This window comes from Leucopleurus acutus (assembly GCF_964270905.1).
Source record: "Leucopleurus acutus genome assembly, chromosome: 1".
Lineage (NCBI taxonomy): Eukaryota > Metazoa > Chordata > Mammalia > Artiodactyla > Delphinidae > Leucopleurus > Leucopleurus acutus.
Genome location: NC_139142.1, coordinates 12,416,448 through 12,434,468, shown reverse-complemented (window position 1 = coordinate 12,434,468; position 18,021 = coordinate 12,416,448). Strand labels below are relative to the sequence as shown.

General features: G+C 50.4%; 1 protein-coding gene across 4 annotated transcripts in view; it reads right to left on the bottom strand.

The window, feature by feature from the left end:
* Positions 1 to 18,021, bottom strand: part of CCDC88C (coiled-coil domain containing 88C) — a gene marked incomplete at its 3' end in the record, with an annotated part of 127,182 nt that overhangs the window by 104,837 nt on the left and 4,324 nt on the right. For all 4 annotated transcript variants that reach the window (XM_082841878.1, XM_082841880.1, XM_082841879.1 and 1 more), the window contains exon 3: positions 14,294 to 14,402. In XM_082841878.1, coding sequence (XP_082698004.1) covers positions 14,294 to 14,402 — 109 coding nt within the window. The remainder of the gene's footprint in view (positions 1 to 14,293; positions 14,403 to 18,021) is intronic.

Here is an 18,021-nt window from a genome sequence, read left to right as displayed (position 1 = left end):
CCGTGGCATGTGGGATCCACCCAGGCCGGGGCATGAACCCGTGTTCCCTGCATTGGCCGGAGGACTCCCAACCATTGTGCCACCAGGGAAGCCCGTACCACATTTTCTTAATCCATTCATCCACAGATGGACACTTGTGCTGCTTCCACCTTTGGCTTCTGTGAATAACACCATGAAAGTGGGTGTAGCTCCTTGATTTTTTTTTTTTTGCGGTACGCGGGCCTCTCACTGTTGTGGCCTCTCCCGTTGCGGAGCACAGGCTCCAGATGCGCAGGCTCAGCGGCCATGGCTCACGGGCCCGGCCGCTCCACGGCATGTGGGATCCTCCCGGACCGGAGCACGAACCCGTGTCCCCTGCATCGGCAGGCGGACTCTCAACCACTGCGCCACCAGGGAAGCCCCAGTTCCTTGATTTTTAAAAGTCAAAGGTGATTTCCAAATCAAGAAGACCAAAAGTCAAGTTCTCCTGAGCATACCATATTCTTCCTTTCTTATTTATTTCTGGTCTACTCTAGAATAAAGTCTAGTTACCTCTTCTCACACATTCTAAACTGTTCCCAAGCACAGCTGAACGTACACTTGGATTTCAAAGCCATACGATGAACTCACCCCCCAACTCCATCTCTCTGCTCCCAAACCTCTGGGATCTCTCAGGGTGGCAGCCACTGGGCCACCACAACAGCTGCTCCAGCTCACCCTGTTCCCACCAACCCGGCCATCTCCAGGGGTTCAAGCTCTCCCTTCCTGAGACTGCACCTAGGAGGAGTTCAAACACACCCTGGAATTTAAATGACCTATGAACTTAGGCACTGGATCACCCCTTCTCAAATGTGCCCCACCATGCCCCCCCCCCGAAACCAAACCCAGTAACTTTGGAGCTGGGGATGGTTATGGACATGGAGCTCTGAGGTCCTGACTTTGACCTTCCAGAGCAAGGGAGGAAACCTCGGTCAGAACCAGAGGAGAATACTTCCAAAGGGAAAAAACAGAGGAAGGCTTCACTGGTCCCACTTCCAGTTACTTTCTGTTTAAAAAGCACGAGATTAAAAGGCTTATCAAAGTGGCTTTGCCCGCCTTTAGAAATCAATTTATCCCACCTTTTGAACCCCAGGGTCAATAAAGACCCAGAATTTCAGTACAGGCCACGCATTAAAGTAGGAACATTTGAGAGTCCAGCCCATCACATAAACGTGCCCCAGGGAGGACCCTCGGCCCAGGCGGGCACGGTTGGGCCAGTCACGTCTGCTTCTTTTGGACCCAGTTCACGGGATGGAAGCAGGTATCACGGCATCCCATCAGCTGGCATTTACTGTGCTCCTAGACCCTGGGAGAGCAAAGGTCGCCAAAGTCCCTGCCCTGAGGGAGGCCTGCAAACTCGTGCAGGACCCAGAGAAAGCAGATGAGAGCTGAAGAGTGTGATGACGGTGATAATGAAAATAATTAAACTCAGGTTCAGAGCATCTGCGTGGGCTTCACAGAGGCAGACCAAGGAAAGGTGCTCTGGCGGGAGAAGTGCCCAGGCACGACGCTTGAGTGCAGAGGCCGGGGCAGCACAGACAGCACTGCAGCCCAGGAAGCAGCACAGTCCACCCTCACCAGCTGCAGCTCTACAGCAGCACCAAGCCAACGCATCTCACACGCAGGCACCCTGTCTGAACTGTCACGACCCAGGGCTTCGAGTTTGGTTGTTATCCCCACCGGACAGAGGAGGAAACGACTTGGAGGGGTCGGGCTGCTTGCCCCTGGCCACAGCGCTGTGTGTGGTGTCTGGTGGGCGAGGGGATTCCCACTTGTGCAGGAGAAGGAGAAGCCCCTGGAGAGGCTGCAGGGGGGCAGGGGTGACAGACTCAGCTGCCGGCTGTTTCCAGAATGATGGGGAGGACACTGGCCTGAGGCTCCCCTGGGATGCAGGTGAGGGGCTGACAAGGTAAAGGCAGCCTGAGAGGAGTTTCCCTCCCAAAGGAAGAAACCAGGGTAATGGTAGGTGAGAAGAGAAGCCGGAGAGACCCGAGCGCGGCCATCCTCCCAGGCGACCCACACCTCAGTCCTCCTCTGCCTTCCTCTAAAAGTCTGGACAAGCTTCAGTCTCAGGTGGCCCAAGGAGAGCTTGGAGTTATCAGAAACCACCATTTCTTCTTCGGCATCTCAAGCTTGGGACATCCACATCTGAGACGCAGTCCACTCACCTTGGAAAAATCCAATTTTGTAAGCTCTACTCTGTAACATTTAAATGTCACAAATTCTCATCCGAACAATGGGGGGAGGAAGGTGTTTAGAAGACCAACTTAGCACAAAATGTCAAAACTGCTTTAGAGTTTCTGATATCTTAAGCAACCGTGATTCCACAACGTAAAGGGAAATCAACTTTTCTGACTGGTTCCAAGAACAGGAGGACTGCCTGTTTGGTTACTGTGGTTTGGAAAAGGAGGGATTTATTTTTAAAGTTTCAAAGTCATTAAGCCTAAACACTGGCAAGCTCAAGGGAGCCAAGCTGGCTAGACAAAGTTGAAAACAATCAATTTAACTTCCACCCCCCAGGGACTGAGCCTCCCGGGTACCTGACATATGGCATCTACATCAACAAAGCAAACACCATGTGAAAAGCCTGCAGGTCGGCGTGAAAGCCGCGGGGGACCCCTGTAAGAGTGGGATTCAAAGCCTCCGGTCTCCCCCTCACCCCACTGCACTGCATCTCCATCCTGGTTTGCCCCCCTTGACCCCCTTCACAGTCAGGTCCTAAGTCCCTGACATGTGTCAGGCACTCAAGGGACAGAGAATGAATAAAGGAGGGCCCTGTGCTCCAATTATTCAACTGTCTAGAAATGGGGAAGGAGTCGAGGACTTTTATAGGGTGATTTTAGCCTGGAGATAGATCCTGGGCCCAGGCCAGTAATATGTTCCCTGAACGCAATGACGTTATTCTCTGACTTCCTCGGTGGAGTAACCCACCGAGTCACGGCTTCTGTGGCCCTGGATCTTGTCACTCGCACACGCTGACTGATGGCAGGCATGTTTCCATGCTGGTGTGGTAAGAGGCGAACAGAGACAGAGATGCGGTACCTACTTTTAAGGCGTGTCACTGCTGGTGGGAGAGACAGTCATGAGGCTGCCAAGAGATAATGTGCCTCAGACAGTCAGTTCACTGGAAGCAAACAGTAAGTATGCTTTAAATTAAAAATGCATATAGGAGAAAAATGTGTAGGGCAAGAGTCAAGCACGTACACGCACGCGTATTGGACTAATCCAAGTAAATCAGAGTGTAACCTCTGGAAGGGCCCCTCCATGATCCGATCACTAACGAACGAAGGAAGCACAGCCCAGAGCGGTGGGTCTCTGTAACGACCCCCCACCTCTGCTAGACGGGTGGGCATCTTAGCACTCCTAGCATGAACCTGTCCAAAGCCCTTCCTTAACCTCGCTGCAATGCTTGAGGCAGGCACTATTAATATCCCCACTTTTCCCACAAGAAAGACTCTCAGACATGAAATTACCCAAGGCCACAACTCTGAGAGGTGAGCTCAATGGAGCCCACGACTCCACCTTCTGCCTCTGCAGACAAAGGAGCTTGCAGCTGCTTCTCCTCCTCTCTTCCTATTTGTACCTGGTGTGCATCTCCTGTGTCTCCGGTTTTCCACCTACACAAGCGACGTGGCCCCTCCATCTGCAGAGCGTGAACGCACGGGAGCGGCCCCGCAAAGTCAGCCTGGGAGGACGAGCTAGCGCTATTACTGTTCTTCACTGACTCAGAAACTAGGCAGTATTTCATCTGAGCCCCACACGACCGGTAATATGGTGTTACCCATATTTTAGAGGTGAAATCAAATGATGCGCTCCAAGTCATATGGTTAGGAACAGTGACACACAAGTTTCTAGACCCTTGAAAAAATTAAATGACTCGCCCTTACTTCTGCCCTCTCCCCTTCCACCTTGTTCTTCCTCCTCTGGCTTCACCTTCCTGACCTTCTAGGGCACTGGAGAAGCGACCCCACAGAGCTAGCTCATCCTCTTCCACTGGGGGGCGGCTAAGCGCCTACCCCCGAGCTGAGAAAGCAAACCTGACTTCTCCCTGCAGAGCTGGAGCCGATGCCAGGGCCAGCCCAGGGGGGTGGGCAGCTATGGGGGGCAACGCAAGGCTCCTCCCCAAAGTTACACTGTACCCCCCTGTTCCCACAGAGAGTGGCCCCATATTTAGAGCACCATCCCTCTTCCCTTAACCTGCTGAAACCCAATCCCAAACCAATGGAACCCTCGCGGCATTCAGCTGACAGCCTCTTTACCCTCCTGAAGCCTCCACCTCCTCTCAAAACTTCAAACTCAGAATTGGGGGTACAAGCTGCGGCCCCTCCAACAATCCCAGCTGAGCTTCACCAACTTAAGACAAGCGCTGCCTCATCCTCATTACTCTGTCATTCTCATTACTAGAGAAATAAGACTGAAGCTATATCGTAAAGGACCAAGGCCCTGAATGCCACGGCAAAGGAGCAGAGAAACTGCCTTTCCACAAAGAACAGTTGAGTAAGAGAAACTGTTATTAGCCCTGGACGCGAGCCACGCAGCCAGCTTTATGGAGGGCAAAGCCTGCCCAGGCAAGTTCTCCCATGAGTCCCTCTCACAAACCAGTTATAATATCAAACACGCTGATCTTGGCATTTAACACCAAAACCCAAGGCAAGGGAGAGACTCTTTTTCTTTTTACAAACTTGAGAAATCCATTTCCCTCCTTTTTGTTACAAAAGGAATTGGGTGCAGGGACCTTCCATGAAGGGCTCGAAAACTTAACACTTTAAACGAATGGCCATGGATTAAGAGAGCAGTTGAGCAAAAGATAAAAAAGGAAACACATGGCGAGAGAACATGTATCAGAAGCACTGAGGGAGTCCAGATCTGTAACCGTGAGGAGGTCTTTAGGGCCGACCGTGTACCGCGCGCGTTTGGGCTCAGCTCCGCGTAGAACAGACCAAAGCAGGCGGCAGCCCACGGGGGCCTCAGGGGCCATCCCGGTGCAAAGGGAAGACTCCAAGTGAAAGCTGCTTCCTTTCCTTCAAGGCAAAGGAGAGCCTGGCCGCTCAGAGAGAGCAGGGAAACCCCCAGCAATTCAAGGTCCGGACTCAAGGCCAGGAGGAGGAGCCCAGAGAGACCAGAAAGATTCTGTCAACAGCTGTGCATGCGCGCGCACGCACGCACACGCATACACGCACGCGCACACACACACACACACCCCACCTCCCACCCCCCTCCCCGGGTCTCCGGGCCTTAAGCCGCCAGGGCCTGGTCAAATTCTGTCTCCGCTAATTACATCAGACCCACCTTTCACCTCTCCCCCACCCTCTGCAATTAGCCCTGATTCTCTGCTTCCTGCTGCTCTGGGGGACGCAGCAGGGTGAAGTCTGGGGCCAGCTGCTCCCTCTGTCCCACCCACTGCCCAGCCCCGGAAGTGCTGGTTTCAGGAGGCGCCTGAAGCAATCTAGCCCCTTCCTCTGAGGCTCCCGGCTGGTGTGAAATCTGGTTAGTAAGGGGGAGCCCAAGCAGGAGACCCTGGGGAGGCAGCACTCCCGGCCTGGCGAGCCTTCGGGCTCAGGACCCATCCCACACTGGTGCAGATATCCTGAATGGCCTTGCCCACCTTCACAGAACAGCTGGTCTGCCCACAGCAAGCCAGCTCCCTACATGACCGCAGAAAGCTTCATTTTTAGACGTTTCCCCAAGCAGCCGATGACCAAGAAAACTTGCCGCTCCCTGGGGCTTCCGCACCTTACTCCACGAGCCTCACTTTCCTAATCTAAAACAGGGACAGCAGTCTCCTCCTCACTGTGACAGGGCTGAAAGCTCCTAGCATAGTGCGTGGCTTACAGCAGGCACCCAGTTATCTCCTCTCAGCCTTCTGACTGGGGCACAGAGCTGGGTCCCAAAGTGCCTGCTTACTATTCATTACGCCTCCATAGCATTTCTTCTGAAAAGAGAAGAAAAGAAACCAAGTCCAACTGGCACTTGGTCTCACATCTTGCAGAAACAAACCCGCCTCTGGAAAGGTGTGGGACTGAGTGGCCCATGACCAGGTGTCCGAAGCCCTGTCCGCTCCATCCTTGGCCAGCAAGACAGGGAGGGTCACAGGTCAGGACTAGACACCTTCTGCTTAGTGTGGAGAAAGAGAATGCGGGTGGCCCTGAAAGCTGCCACCCTGCCGCAGCCCCGCTCCAGCCCCTGTCGGGCTGACCTGGAGCCACTGCCACTCAACCCCATCGGGCCCTGCCCTGAAGCCCGGGGGGCACGCACCCTGCTGCAGGGCTCAGCTCTCCCGGGCCTGAGAAAGCACTTTATCCTCCCCCAGATGTTCACTCTGGGTGGGGCACCTAGCAAGCTGCCGTCCACGGCCCCGCGTGGCCAGTACCCCTCTCTCCTCTGCGCCTGCGTTGGTCCAGGCCGCCACGACCTGCCCTGACTCCCCACTCTCTCCTGACACCAACCCATCCTCAATACGGGTGTCAAGAGTTTTCTGTTTTAAACTTTCTTCTTTAAAAATGCTATAAAGACTCCCAAGTCCTTCAGGATGAAGTTCAAATTCGTTAGCATGGCATCCGCCCTCTGGAACCTCCGTATCTTTCGAGCCTCACCATCACCACTCCTCACAGAAGCCCCAAGCTCTAGCCACTCAGAGGTGACAGCCTGCCGGCTGCTTTATGTCTCTACATTTTTCAGGTTTTGCTCTCCCAGGACACCCCCCATGCACCCCATTTTCTGCCAGTCTAGCTCCCTACCCATCCTTCAGGACTCAGGCCAAGCGTCACCCCCTTCAGAAAGCTCTCTGTGAGCTCCGCCCCTTCCCAGGCCGGGAAACTCCCTCCCGTGTCCCGTGACATCCCTGTCCTGTGCACACACAGGTGTTCTAGCAGCTGGTCCATCTCCCACCCCACAAGACGCAGCATCTCAGGCATGGAGACTGGCCTCAAGAACAAGGAGGCGGGACAGAGAACTGGGTGAGCCCCGGCAGGGCCACCACAGCTTCCTCATCCCACGCTTCATCACCCTACACTAGAGAGAATGGGGGACGGGAAGCAAGAAGAAGGAAAGAGGAAAGGTGGGGTCCACACAGACCCCCGCCCTCCTCAGCCTCACCTCCCAACTCAGTCTGGAAGGCTTGCTCTTGAACTTTAGACCGAGAGCATTCACAGGGAAGTCGGTAATCTCCTGGGTCAAGTCTGCGGCAGACAAAGGCTCCCACTGCTGATATGGGGATGGGGCACAGGACCCCCTCTGACGAAGGCCTCCCGGTCCTACGTCCGGACCACCCTGCCTCACTGCTGTGTTCGGTCACCACGCCATAACCCTGCTGGAGATTCTAAACCAGGACCCAGTGACCCACCAACTCAAGGCAGTTCGCCCAGATGTTTGGTAAAAATAATCTCAGATCTTCGTCCACATGGCAGAGACACAGAAAACTTCAGTGTTCAGTGGCAACATAGAATACGCCATTGTAACAGGTACCATCACAATGGGTGAAGGGCACAAAGGTGCAATTCAGTAAAGAAAAACAAAAGGCCTGTAAAGAAGGTAATTTTGGCAATAAGTAGCAAAACTTCTCCAAGTGTTCATGCCCTCTGACGCAGGAATTCCATGCTAGGAATTTATCCTAAGAACATAAAAACAGTTGTTGAAAGATTTATGGACCAAGTATGTTCATGGGGTATTGTTTATAATTCTAAGACAGAAATAACTCAGTATCAATGACAGTGGTACAGCCACATAATGAAATGCCACGTAGACACTAAAACTCATATTACGAAAGAATAGTCAATGACATGGGAAAACGCTCACCACACAGGTCACATACAACCCACTCCTTGAAACACATGTAGTAACAGACACAGAGTCAGGAAGCATAAATACCAAAGCGGTAACAATGGTATGCCTAGGTGATGAAATAGTGGGCAGATTTAATTTTCTTTATATTTCCCAATCTGTAATCAGAAATTATAATCATTGCAAGAGGGAAGAGATATGGGGACATATGTATAACTAATTCACTTTATTATAAAGCAGAAACTAACACACCATTGTAAAGCAATTATACTCCAATAAAGATGTTAAAAAAAAGTTAAAAAGAAATTATAATCAAAAACATTACTTCTAATTTCCTCAAAACATAGATATAAGCTACAACAAGAATACCCATCTCACAGCCTTACTCTTTAACCTTTAAAGAGTGGACAAAGTAATTTCTCCCCTACAAATTCAATACACTGTATTACTCATAAAGCAAAAGCCACTGGTACCTGTAGACAGGGCCTGAGCAGACTCTAAGTTCCCTTGAACACTGTCCCTATCCACCAAAGCAAAGCACATCATACCCACCTAAGGAGACATCACTTTACCTAAAAACCCTGAGACTACACGAATGAGACAGTTTACTTTGTTCCCACCAACAATGTCAAATACACATTTCCTTCTGTTCTTACTTTTGACAAGTCTTTCGTTTTTTCAAACTGAGTGTGCACAGACCTAAAGATAATTCTAACTTTTAGTAGTCAGCCCATGGTTATCTAATACAAATGCCACAGAAAGCTGACAGATCTCAAAAGCAAAAGCAAGGCTGAGTGGACAAGAGGTACAGGCAGTATATGGAGGTTTTATCTGAAGAGATGACATAAAACAGTACGTATACGCACACAAGTTGACGACAGCGGTACCTCCAGGGAGGGAGGGAAGGATAACTGGATGCAGTAGAGGCACACTGGAGACTTCAATCAGAAAAAAGATTCTTGAAAGAGAGGTCTGAAGCAAATATGAAAAATATTCACATATGTTCATATTTATTTTGAGCAGATACACAGGTGTTCATTATAACCATTTGTACTGTTTTATTTTTAATTTTTCAAAGCAATGAAGGAAAAAAGAGATTATAGAAGATAGGGCAACCCTGAACCGTTTCTTCTGCTGAGAAGAAACCATTCTGAGATAAAGAAAAATATTCTGGGTCCGTTCTAGCCTTCCAACCACGTGAGAAACCAGAAGAGCCGAGTTCCAGGAACTCATTAATACACAGCTTCCTCGAGGTCACCTGAAACTCTAAACCTTGGTGGTCTCTGGCCATTATGCGGCTGTGGAATTTCAGAACCACAAGGGCCCACCCTCTTTCGGACAGATGAGAACTCAGGAGGCCCACAGAAGGAAAGCTGCCTGTCCCAGTGCTTGGCCAGCGAGGGGAGATGCTCAGAGAAACTCAGCCAATTTCCCATTTCAGAGTCAGTCCTGCAGGCGGGTCCCTACACGCACCTGAGGGTCCCGATTTCAGGATCGATATCCACATGTGAGTCAGCAATGAAGACTTACATCTCCACCAACACACACTGCACTTGTCCAGGCCGCCGTGTGAAGTGCTTCCCACCAGCAGAAAGCCAAAGAAACCTCAGAAACTTCACACGACAATGAGGCTCTAAGAGTCGCGAGAAGGACCTAGATCACAGGTGTCCAGGGCAGGGGACGGCAGTTGACACCATGAGCAACCCGCCAAGGATAAGCAGGTATCAGCCCTCTGCTGCAGCGGGGATTTCCGCGTATACTGCGTTATTTTCCTACTGATTCCATGATCAAACGAACATGCACTCAATGTCCATACTCGAGGCTCTGAATGTTAACAATGAACCATTCTATAAATCCAAATTTTAACTGAAAAGGACTCAGATGGAAAAGAGTTTGGCTGTTGAGTGAGTAAAACAAGCCTCATGTGGACTTCCCTGGTGGTCCAGTGGGTAAGACTCCAGGCTCCCAATGCAGGGGGCCCGGGTTCGATCCCTGGCTGGGGAACTAGATCCCTGCACGCCACAGCAAAGGGTCCGCATGCCCCAACGAAGATCCGGCACGGCCAAAATAAATAAATAAATAAATAAAAAGAAATCTTAAAAAAAAAAAAGAAGTGAGTTGAGGGACCAATTTAAAAAAAAAAAAAAGCCTCATGTGATGCTGGGCTCCACGCTAACCAGCCAGGCGGCTCAAAGCAGCGTGCAGTTCTCGTCCAGGCCCGCCTTTCCTCCAGACCTCTCCGCAGATGTCCCATTTACGGATGCTCATTCTGATCAGCCTTTCCGTCCTTAAAATTCACAGACTGAACTGGGAGCTCTTCCCAAGGTCCTGTCCGACTCTGGCTTCCTCTGCCCCTTCCCAGCAACTCCCTCGGTGACACCTATTCCCTCTGGTCACCCCCTCATCTTTGCAGCCTCTCTCCTCAGAGCCTCTCCTCTTCCCGTCCTGGGGCAGATGAGATGTGTGTCCGTTGTACGTGATGGAGAGGAGTTACCTGGTGAGAACTAAGCCCTCTCCGCCCCAGGAGACCTGGCTGAAGGTGCCCCTCCTAGACATCACTAGAAATGCTCTAACCCACTAGTTCCCACGCATGTGCATCAGAATCACCTGGAGGGCTTGTTAAGATGCAGAGCAGGTCTGGGGGAGGGGCCTGACAGCCTGCATCTCTAACAAGTTCCCAGGTGATGCTGATGCTGCTGGTCTGGGGACCACACTTTGAGAACCACCTCTCTATCTCTAGCCTGCTGATTCCCCATCCTGTCGGAAGGATGTTAAGACTCAAACAGCTGGGGAACTTCTGAAAATGCCGATTCCAGGCGCCAACCCCGGAAGAGTCTGAGCAGCAGGTCAGAGGGAGGCCTGCGACCCTGGTGGTCAGACTGAACCTGGCCGTGCTGGTTCTCACCCACTGCCTGTCCTCTGCCCCAGAAAAATGTCAAGGACCTTTTCTGTGTCCAGGGCTTTTCAGGGGCAAAACTTGAGCTTCCTTGTGAAAGAAGCCCATGCTATTCACGAGAGGCCCCTGTCCCTGCTGACTGTCCCTGCCCCACGTGCCTCAGCAAAGAAGGGGACAGCCTGGGGGCGGCCAAACCACTGCTTTGCAAACTAGACCCGGGGTTGGACTCCATGACCTTGGTGTGTCTACTGCAAAGCCATGGCAAGAGGAAGTCCCCCTCCCAAAGGGGTGACCTCCCACCCTCCCAGACACAGTAAGAACCACGTTTGTCTCACTTCACCCCAAGCCCTTACAATCTGCAGGGTCTCTCTCACAAGGGGATGCTGGGCAGTACTTCTTTTGGGAAACTTCCTTGAATGTCCCTTTAAAATAATAACCCATTATTGTTATTGTATGTTTATGCTACAATTGTCAGGTGGTAAGGAAAACAGGCAGGGTATGCAATTGTATGTATGTCCTGACCACAACGGTGTAAAACAAAAACTATTCAGGCGTCTGCCATACAGAATGAAGTCAGTCAGAAAGAGAAAAACAAATACCGTAGGCTAACACACAGATACGGAATCTAAAAAAAAAAAATTAAAATGGTCATGAAGCACCTAGGGGCAGGACAGGAATAAAGATGCAGATGTAGAGAATGGACCTAAGGACACGGGGAGGGGGAAGGGTAAGCTGGGACAAAGTGAGAGAGTGACAAGGCCATATATACACTACCAAATGTAAAATAGATAGCTAGTGGGAAGCAGCCACATAGCACAGGGAGATCAGCTCAGTGCTTTGTGACCACATAGAGGGGTGGGATAGGGAGGGTGGGAGGGAGACGCAAGAGGGAGGGGATATGGGGATATTACGTACATGTATAACTGATTCACTGTTATAAAGCAGAAACGAACACACCACTGTAAAGCAACTATACTCCAATAAAGATGTTAAAAACAAAAAACAAAACAACAACAAAAAACTATTCACGCAAGAACTGGAAGGAAGCTCTAAAAATGTTAATAGTGATTGTCTCTGGGTGGTGGGGTTATGAGTGGTTCTTTTCTTCTTGCTACTTGTTTGTTTTCTAAGCTGTTTATTAAGAGCACATATTACTTATATAACCAGAACTAAACTTTATTTTATCATAAGTTGGAAGGAAAAAATACACAACAGAACACTGCCCACACCTAAGCTGTGTCAGCCCAAAGGGCAGTGTCCTGCCAGCTTCCTCCAAGGGAGCAGGGCTGGCTGAGGGTCAGGGACGCCTCATGGCTTTTAGCAAGTGCTTTCAGCAAACATTTGCTCCAGGTTGGAGCTGAGGCTGCCAATACACAGCAGCCCTGCCCTCAAAGAGCTAACAGCACAGAAACAGAACAAGGATGCAGGGTCCTCTTTTCTACCCATAAGTCTTTCTGGGCCCTGAGAATGGACTAGCGATCGTTTCCTTCCTGTGACTGTCTCCCATCTTCTGGAACTCGGCACAGTGCCCTAAGAGGGGCACGTTACCTCCAAGTGGAGGGTCTCAAGCCCTTTGGCCGGCCCAGACTGGACTGTCAGAGCTGCTGAGTGCCACCAGCATGTGTCCTACTGGGCCGCCAAGCCCAGAGGGCAGCACCTGCCAGGCCAAACAGCCTGCAGCAAGCACCTGACTGTTCCGTGCTGCGTACAGAGCCAGAAACCTGACCTCCACCCCAGTGCTTGCAGGGAGGGTCACCACCTCCCAGCCACACCTGGGGCAGGAGACTCACCTGTCCAGAGTTAGGGGTCCTGTCTCCAACTGTTAGCACCACCTGCTTCCCCTGGCACTTAGCACACAGCGTCGAAAGCACTGCTTACCATGAATGGTGCCTGCAGCCAGAGATCAAGCCCCGAGTAGCTGCTAAACAATCACCACGGCCACCAGGCAGCCCCCTCCACACCCAGGCCCGAGTTCACTGGCAGCACCCATTTCCCCTGACTGCGGCTGTCACAAGGGAAGCAGTAGCTGAGACCCACCTGCTGACAGCGTGCCCAGCCCTGGCAGTGGCTCTCCTCAGCAAGGAAACAAACCCCCGTCACCCCTATAGATCCAGTTCTCACAGGGCTCTCCCGCACCCCCAGACCCCTCCTCAGCACAGCTGGCCTCTGTTACTAAAGCATGGGCCTGGTGCCAAGCCTCCCAAAGGCTGGAGTGTCCACGGTGCTGTGCCACCAGCGGGCCATGGAACGAGCACAAGGGGCTGAACTGGCCACACAAGCAAAACATCCCAGCACCCAAGCCCCCTCTCATGTACCCCGACCCCAGTGGGAGGAAAGTGGAAATAATCATCTCAGAAAACCCAAGACACTGTCCACTCCCTCCTTTTCCCTCCTTTTTTCAGATCCAGTAGCAACCACAGCCCTCTGCAGGAACTGGACCCAGCACCCAGCCCAGCGCCACAGTGCAAACTCCACCTGGCCGCCTCGCCAGCGACCTCAGTGACCTCTGAACCAGCACCACTGCACGAGGGCAGAGAGGGAAGCCACAGCTGGGTGGAGGGCTTCCTCATGGAGACAGGGTCCTCATGACTCTGAAGATTCTCCCAAGCCCCAGAACCAGGACTAAGTTACAGCCCAGGAAGCTGAGTGCTAGGGGAGGTCTCATAGGCAGAGGGCTCAGTGAAACCCCAGTGTGAATCTGGAAGGAGACTGGTTCTTGAGCAGTGATTCTCCAACTGTGTTCCCTGGGGTCCTGGGAACCCCCAGAGATGCCCTGGAGAAAGAGGGGCTGAGCTGAGGGCGCTAGAGTCCCCCAGCCCTCAAGTCAATCAGATTTGCTAGGGCTTCACCTGGGGACTCAAGAAAATCATATGGGGGAAAAAGTTTCACTGCTAAGTTTGACAATCAGGGCTCTGAGGTGCAAAGTTTAAATATGTTTCCCATCAATGCCGGCTAGCTAAAGATCATGAACATCATCAAAGATTCTCACTCAACCTTCCCGAGGCTCGGATGGGGATTTTCACAGCCCTTCCCCCTTTGGGCCCTCCTGTCTGACCCACCGACTACCTGCTAATGAGATATGGGGAGCATTTCACAAGCAGACACCCCATACTGTGAACCCGGTGCTCCTGTCTGCCAGCTGGGTGCTCACTGATTATATATTTGTCCTGAACATAACCCTTCTGTGGTCCCTTCTGTCCCTCAACCCTTTGAATCACTCCTGTACAGACTCACGGAGCTGTGGGTGATAACCGTGTCAGGTTGCCCCTCCCAGAGCCCGTGCCAGCCAGTCCCCACTCGACTGTGTGCTTGGGCCGTGGCTGAAAACCAAGGCTCGTCCCTGGGGCCCTCACAGCACCAGGCACGATGCTTTGCACGCGGCTCAGAGAACATTCCCTGGACAAAGTAAAGCAATCCCACCTCTGACCCTTCTCACAATGCCAAAAAAAGGGACGCATGTGCAAACACACCAAGTTTCAACAAGCAGATGCCTGACCACCATTTCCTCTTGGCTTCCTGTAGGGAAACCGTTCAAATGACGATACTGCCGGACGCACAGAACCCGGGGAGGGCGGCGCGGGGCGGGGGGGCCCGCCTTACCTGGTAGTAGGTCTTAATGTTTCTCACCAAGATGGTCAAGTTCTGAATGCGAAGGTTCACATCATTGTTGACGTGTTTGTTGATGCGTTGATTTGTTGGCCTGGGATCTCTAGGGGAAGAAAAATGAGAATGGAAAATTGCATCTCCCAGCATCTGTCACACCCCATCCTACCTCAGGCGCTACTGAGCATTCGGTCCTCTCCAAGCCTAGGTTACTATGCAGCTGTGACAGAGTGGCTCAAGTCAAGTCCTAATTCTGCTGCTGCCAAGCTGTGGACCTCCAGGGAGCCACATCACCTCCTGTCCCCCCCCAAGCACTTAGCCCCCCACCGGCCCTTAAGCAATGTTATTTCTGGCCCCAGAGCAGCCATAAACAACCAAGTGTCAGTGCAGACCCAAAAGTTGCACTGTGTAAACATCAATAACCTACCCCCCAATATATCTGAAGATTAAAAAGGATCCAAAGCTGACCAAAGCGAAATACGGGAAATACCAAGAAAGATGGAAAAGGGGGAAACAGTACACTTTCTGACTTCATAAACCAGTAAAGTCATTGATGTTCCATTTCAAACCGGTCTCCTGCCTATGTCACCGAATTGCTCTTGCCTGCGATTTACATTCCAGGGGCACAATTCTATCTCAAAAACCACCACCATGAGTATGCGATACTACGTGGTGTACAACACACCCTACGAGAAATGTGAAGAGACACAAATAATTCCTGTGGGAAACCCCCAAAGTGTCATTTATTTTCTAATCTCAGGCAAAAGTCAGGTCTGCTTGTGATGAAACTAGAAATCTGAATCAAGTGATTTATAATTTCACTCATCTACATACAGGACATTTCTCAAAAATTCTCAGTGTCAAAAATATTTCCCATTTGAAGAGAACAGACTCAACAGAACGGATTTCTCTTCCCTCTCCCCATGTAGCCCACACAGCTTTTCCTAACATAGCCCTCCGTGCCATTCGACTGTCCCAAGGCACCACAAAGGATGTTTCATTCAAATGAGGGCTGTCTTCACAGTTTCTTCTGTCATCCGAGCCCTGTGCTAAGGGTGCTGAGCCTTCCAGGGGCTGCTGTGATGGAGGAGAGACAGGCCTCTTCCTCCTTCCTCGGTACTCGGGCCCCTCGATGATGAGGATGATGATGAGAGGACAAGAAGGGGAATGTGGGGAGTTATGCAAATCAATTTCAATGCCATTCAGCTCATTCAAAGCCAATAATTTATACAAAGTTGACAAACAGGAAAAAAATCTAAAAATAGCAATTACTTCAAATGCCACTATAAGCACAATTTCTTAATAACACAAGCTGTTTAAAATTCAACCATTAAGTAAATATTTGATATAAACACTATGAGTCCCTACACTGTATTGTGTATATGCAAACCCCTTTATGAATCACATGCAATAATCAGCCATGGACTTTATTCAATCATCCTGTATCTCCTAAAACAGTCACATGGGCTCCTTGGGACAACCAGAGGACCTCTTTTCAACTGTCCTGGGACAACGTTTCTTTTTTTTTTCTCGTTTTTTTTTTTTTGCGGTACGCAGGTCTCCCACTCTTTTGGCCTCTCCCATTGTGGAGCACAGGCTCCGGACGCGCAGGCTCAGCGGCCATGGCTCACGGGCCTAGCCGCTCTGCAGCATGTGGGATCCTCCCGGACCGGGGCACGAACCCGCATCCCCTGCATCACTGACTCTCAACCACTGCACCACCAGGGAAGCCCGGGGACAACGTTTCTTATTGTCCCCACACAGTACTAGAATCTGGCCAAGACATTTACATGTTACATGTTTCTCCTGGAGCCATTCATTACTGAGAAAATAAAGGTTAACAGTTCAGTGGCAATTAATTTAGCAGCAGAGGAGGCATTCAGAATTTAAACCACAAAGGCATTTTAGCTACAGAAGTGCACCTAGCACGACAAAGTAATTTATCTTAAGGGTGCAGTTCTCTTCCCTTTACTATAGACACCTTAAGAGATGAGAAGTAATTTCATAACGTGACAAACGTGCTTCCTAAAATAGCAGAACTTCAGAACATGCAGGGCTTTTTCTGTTTTTTTGTTGCTATTGTAGTTCCAGCTTTCATTAAGTCAGACGGGGACCCCCTGAGGAGTGCCAGAAGCTGGAAGACCTTGGCAAACATGTGGACATTCACTGCACGGGCAATGGCACAACACACACCCAGGATCCAGGGTCGGGGCCTGGGAGACTGTCAGGTGACGGAGGTCGGGGAGGGGGTTCTATATGAGTAATTAGACTAATTATCATGATCATTAGCACTCCCTCCTTTAACTCAGGCTCTCAGGGTAAAGAGAGATTAGGAAACAAATCGAACAAAAGTCAATTATGGTGAAGGAAGGCCTATCCCCACTCTGCCCAGCACTGTGTAACCCCGCCCTGTTCCTCAGCAAGAAGTGGGTTAGGAGCTACTGATTCTGGTTTGGAAATGGGGCCAGGACTGGCCAAAGTTCTCTGGGCCCCACTGTCCACATCTGCAAGATGACCACAGGATCCTTCCAGCACTAAAAGGTTATCATTCTAGGGAGGCCAGGTCCGCACTGGCACACGTGGTACCTGGTTCTTGATCCCAGGAAGAGGACATCATAGAACCACTGCAAGACTGTTTGCCTGAAAGCCATCATTAAGAATAAGGATCTTCTTCGTATGACAGCCCTAGAAAGCAAAGCCACACAGCCCCACATCAGGATGTCAGAGGACAGGAGAGAGACAAGGGTGCAACAAAGCAACTGGTAGCTTGTCCGACCCTGGAGAGATACAAGTCCAAAGTGTGGGCCCCCGGGGCTTCCTTCTGATAAAAACTTCTAACTTGAAAAAAAGAAATCAACTTTCCCTAAAATTTTAAAGAGAACTATAATTTAGATTTATAGCAACCTTGCCTCCCTCCTTTGTGAAAAGGCCAGCCCCCAACTTTTCATCATATTCCAAAGACTTCCTAAATTTAAAAATGAATCCAAAAAACCCTGAATGAGAAACTATGTTTGATACAGATGATGGAGATGTTGATAATTTATCACAGGTTAATCAAAAAGGTGTTAAACAGTAGCCGGAGCCCAAATTTGTATAAGAGAACATTAGCAACACATATTCTACGTATATACCATAGACAACATCTGGGAAACACCAAAATATTAATTCTGCTACCTCGACATGGTAAAATTATAGGCAATGTTCGTTTTGCTCATCTGTATGTTCTGACCTCCCTCCAACAGACGTGAATTTTTTTGTGTAATTTTTTACAGACTCAAAGGCCCCATGAAGAGTATCATATGCTGCAGCCATGAAAGAGTATCACTCAAGTTCATGAGTAAAAATCTTTCTTGCTCCAACTCTCTAGCACCAACACAAACTCATTCAACTCATCAGTATCTGCCCCTTTATGCTCAGCTTTCACATCTGCAAAATGGGAACATAACTCCTCCTCCAGCACACTAAGGAAAAAAATTATCATTCACATGCTTTTGAGAAGCCTAAGGAACTCTCGCATTGGTCTGAGGCTATTTCCAACTTCTGAATAACTAATATATTATCCCTAAATTTGCAGCTAGTACAAGGGGTTAGAAAGGAGTCTGAACAAAGCAAACAGTGTTGGATTTAACGCAGGCCTTGCCCCGGCACAAGCTCTCAGCCCCAGCCAGTCCTAAGTTCTTAGCTGAACTCAACAGCCATTGCGTCAGTTCAGGTGTCCACTCTCA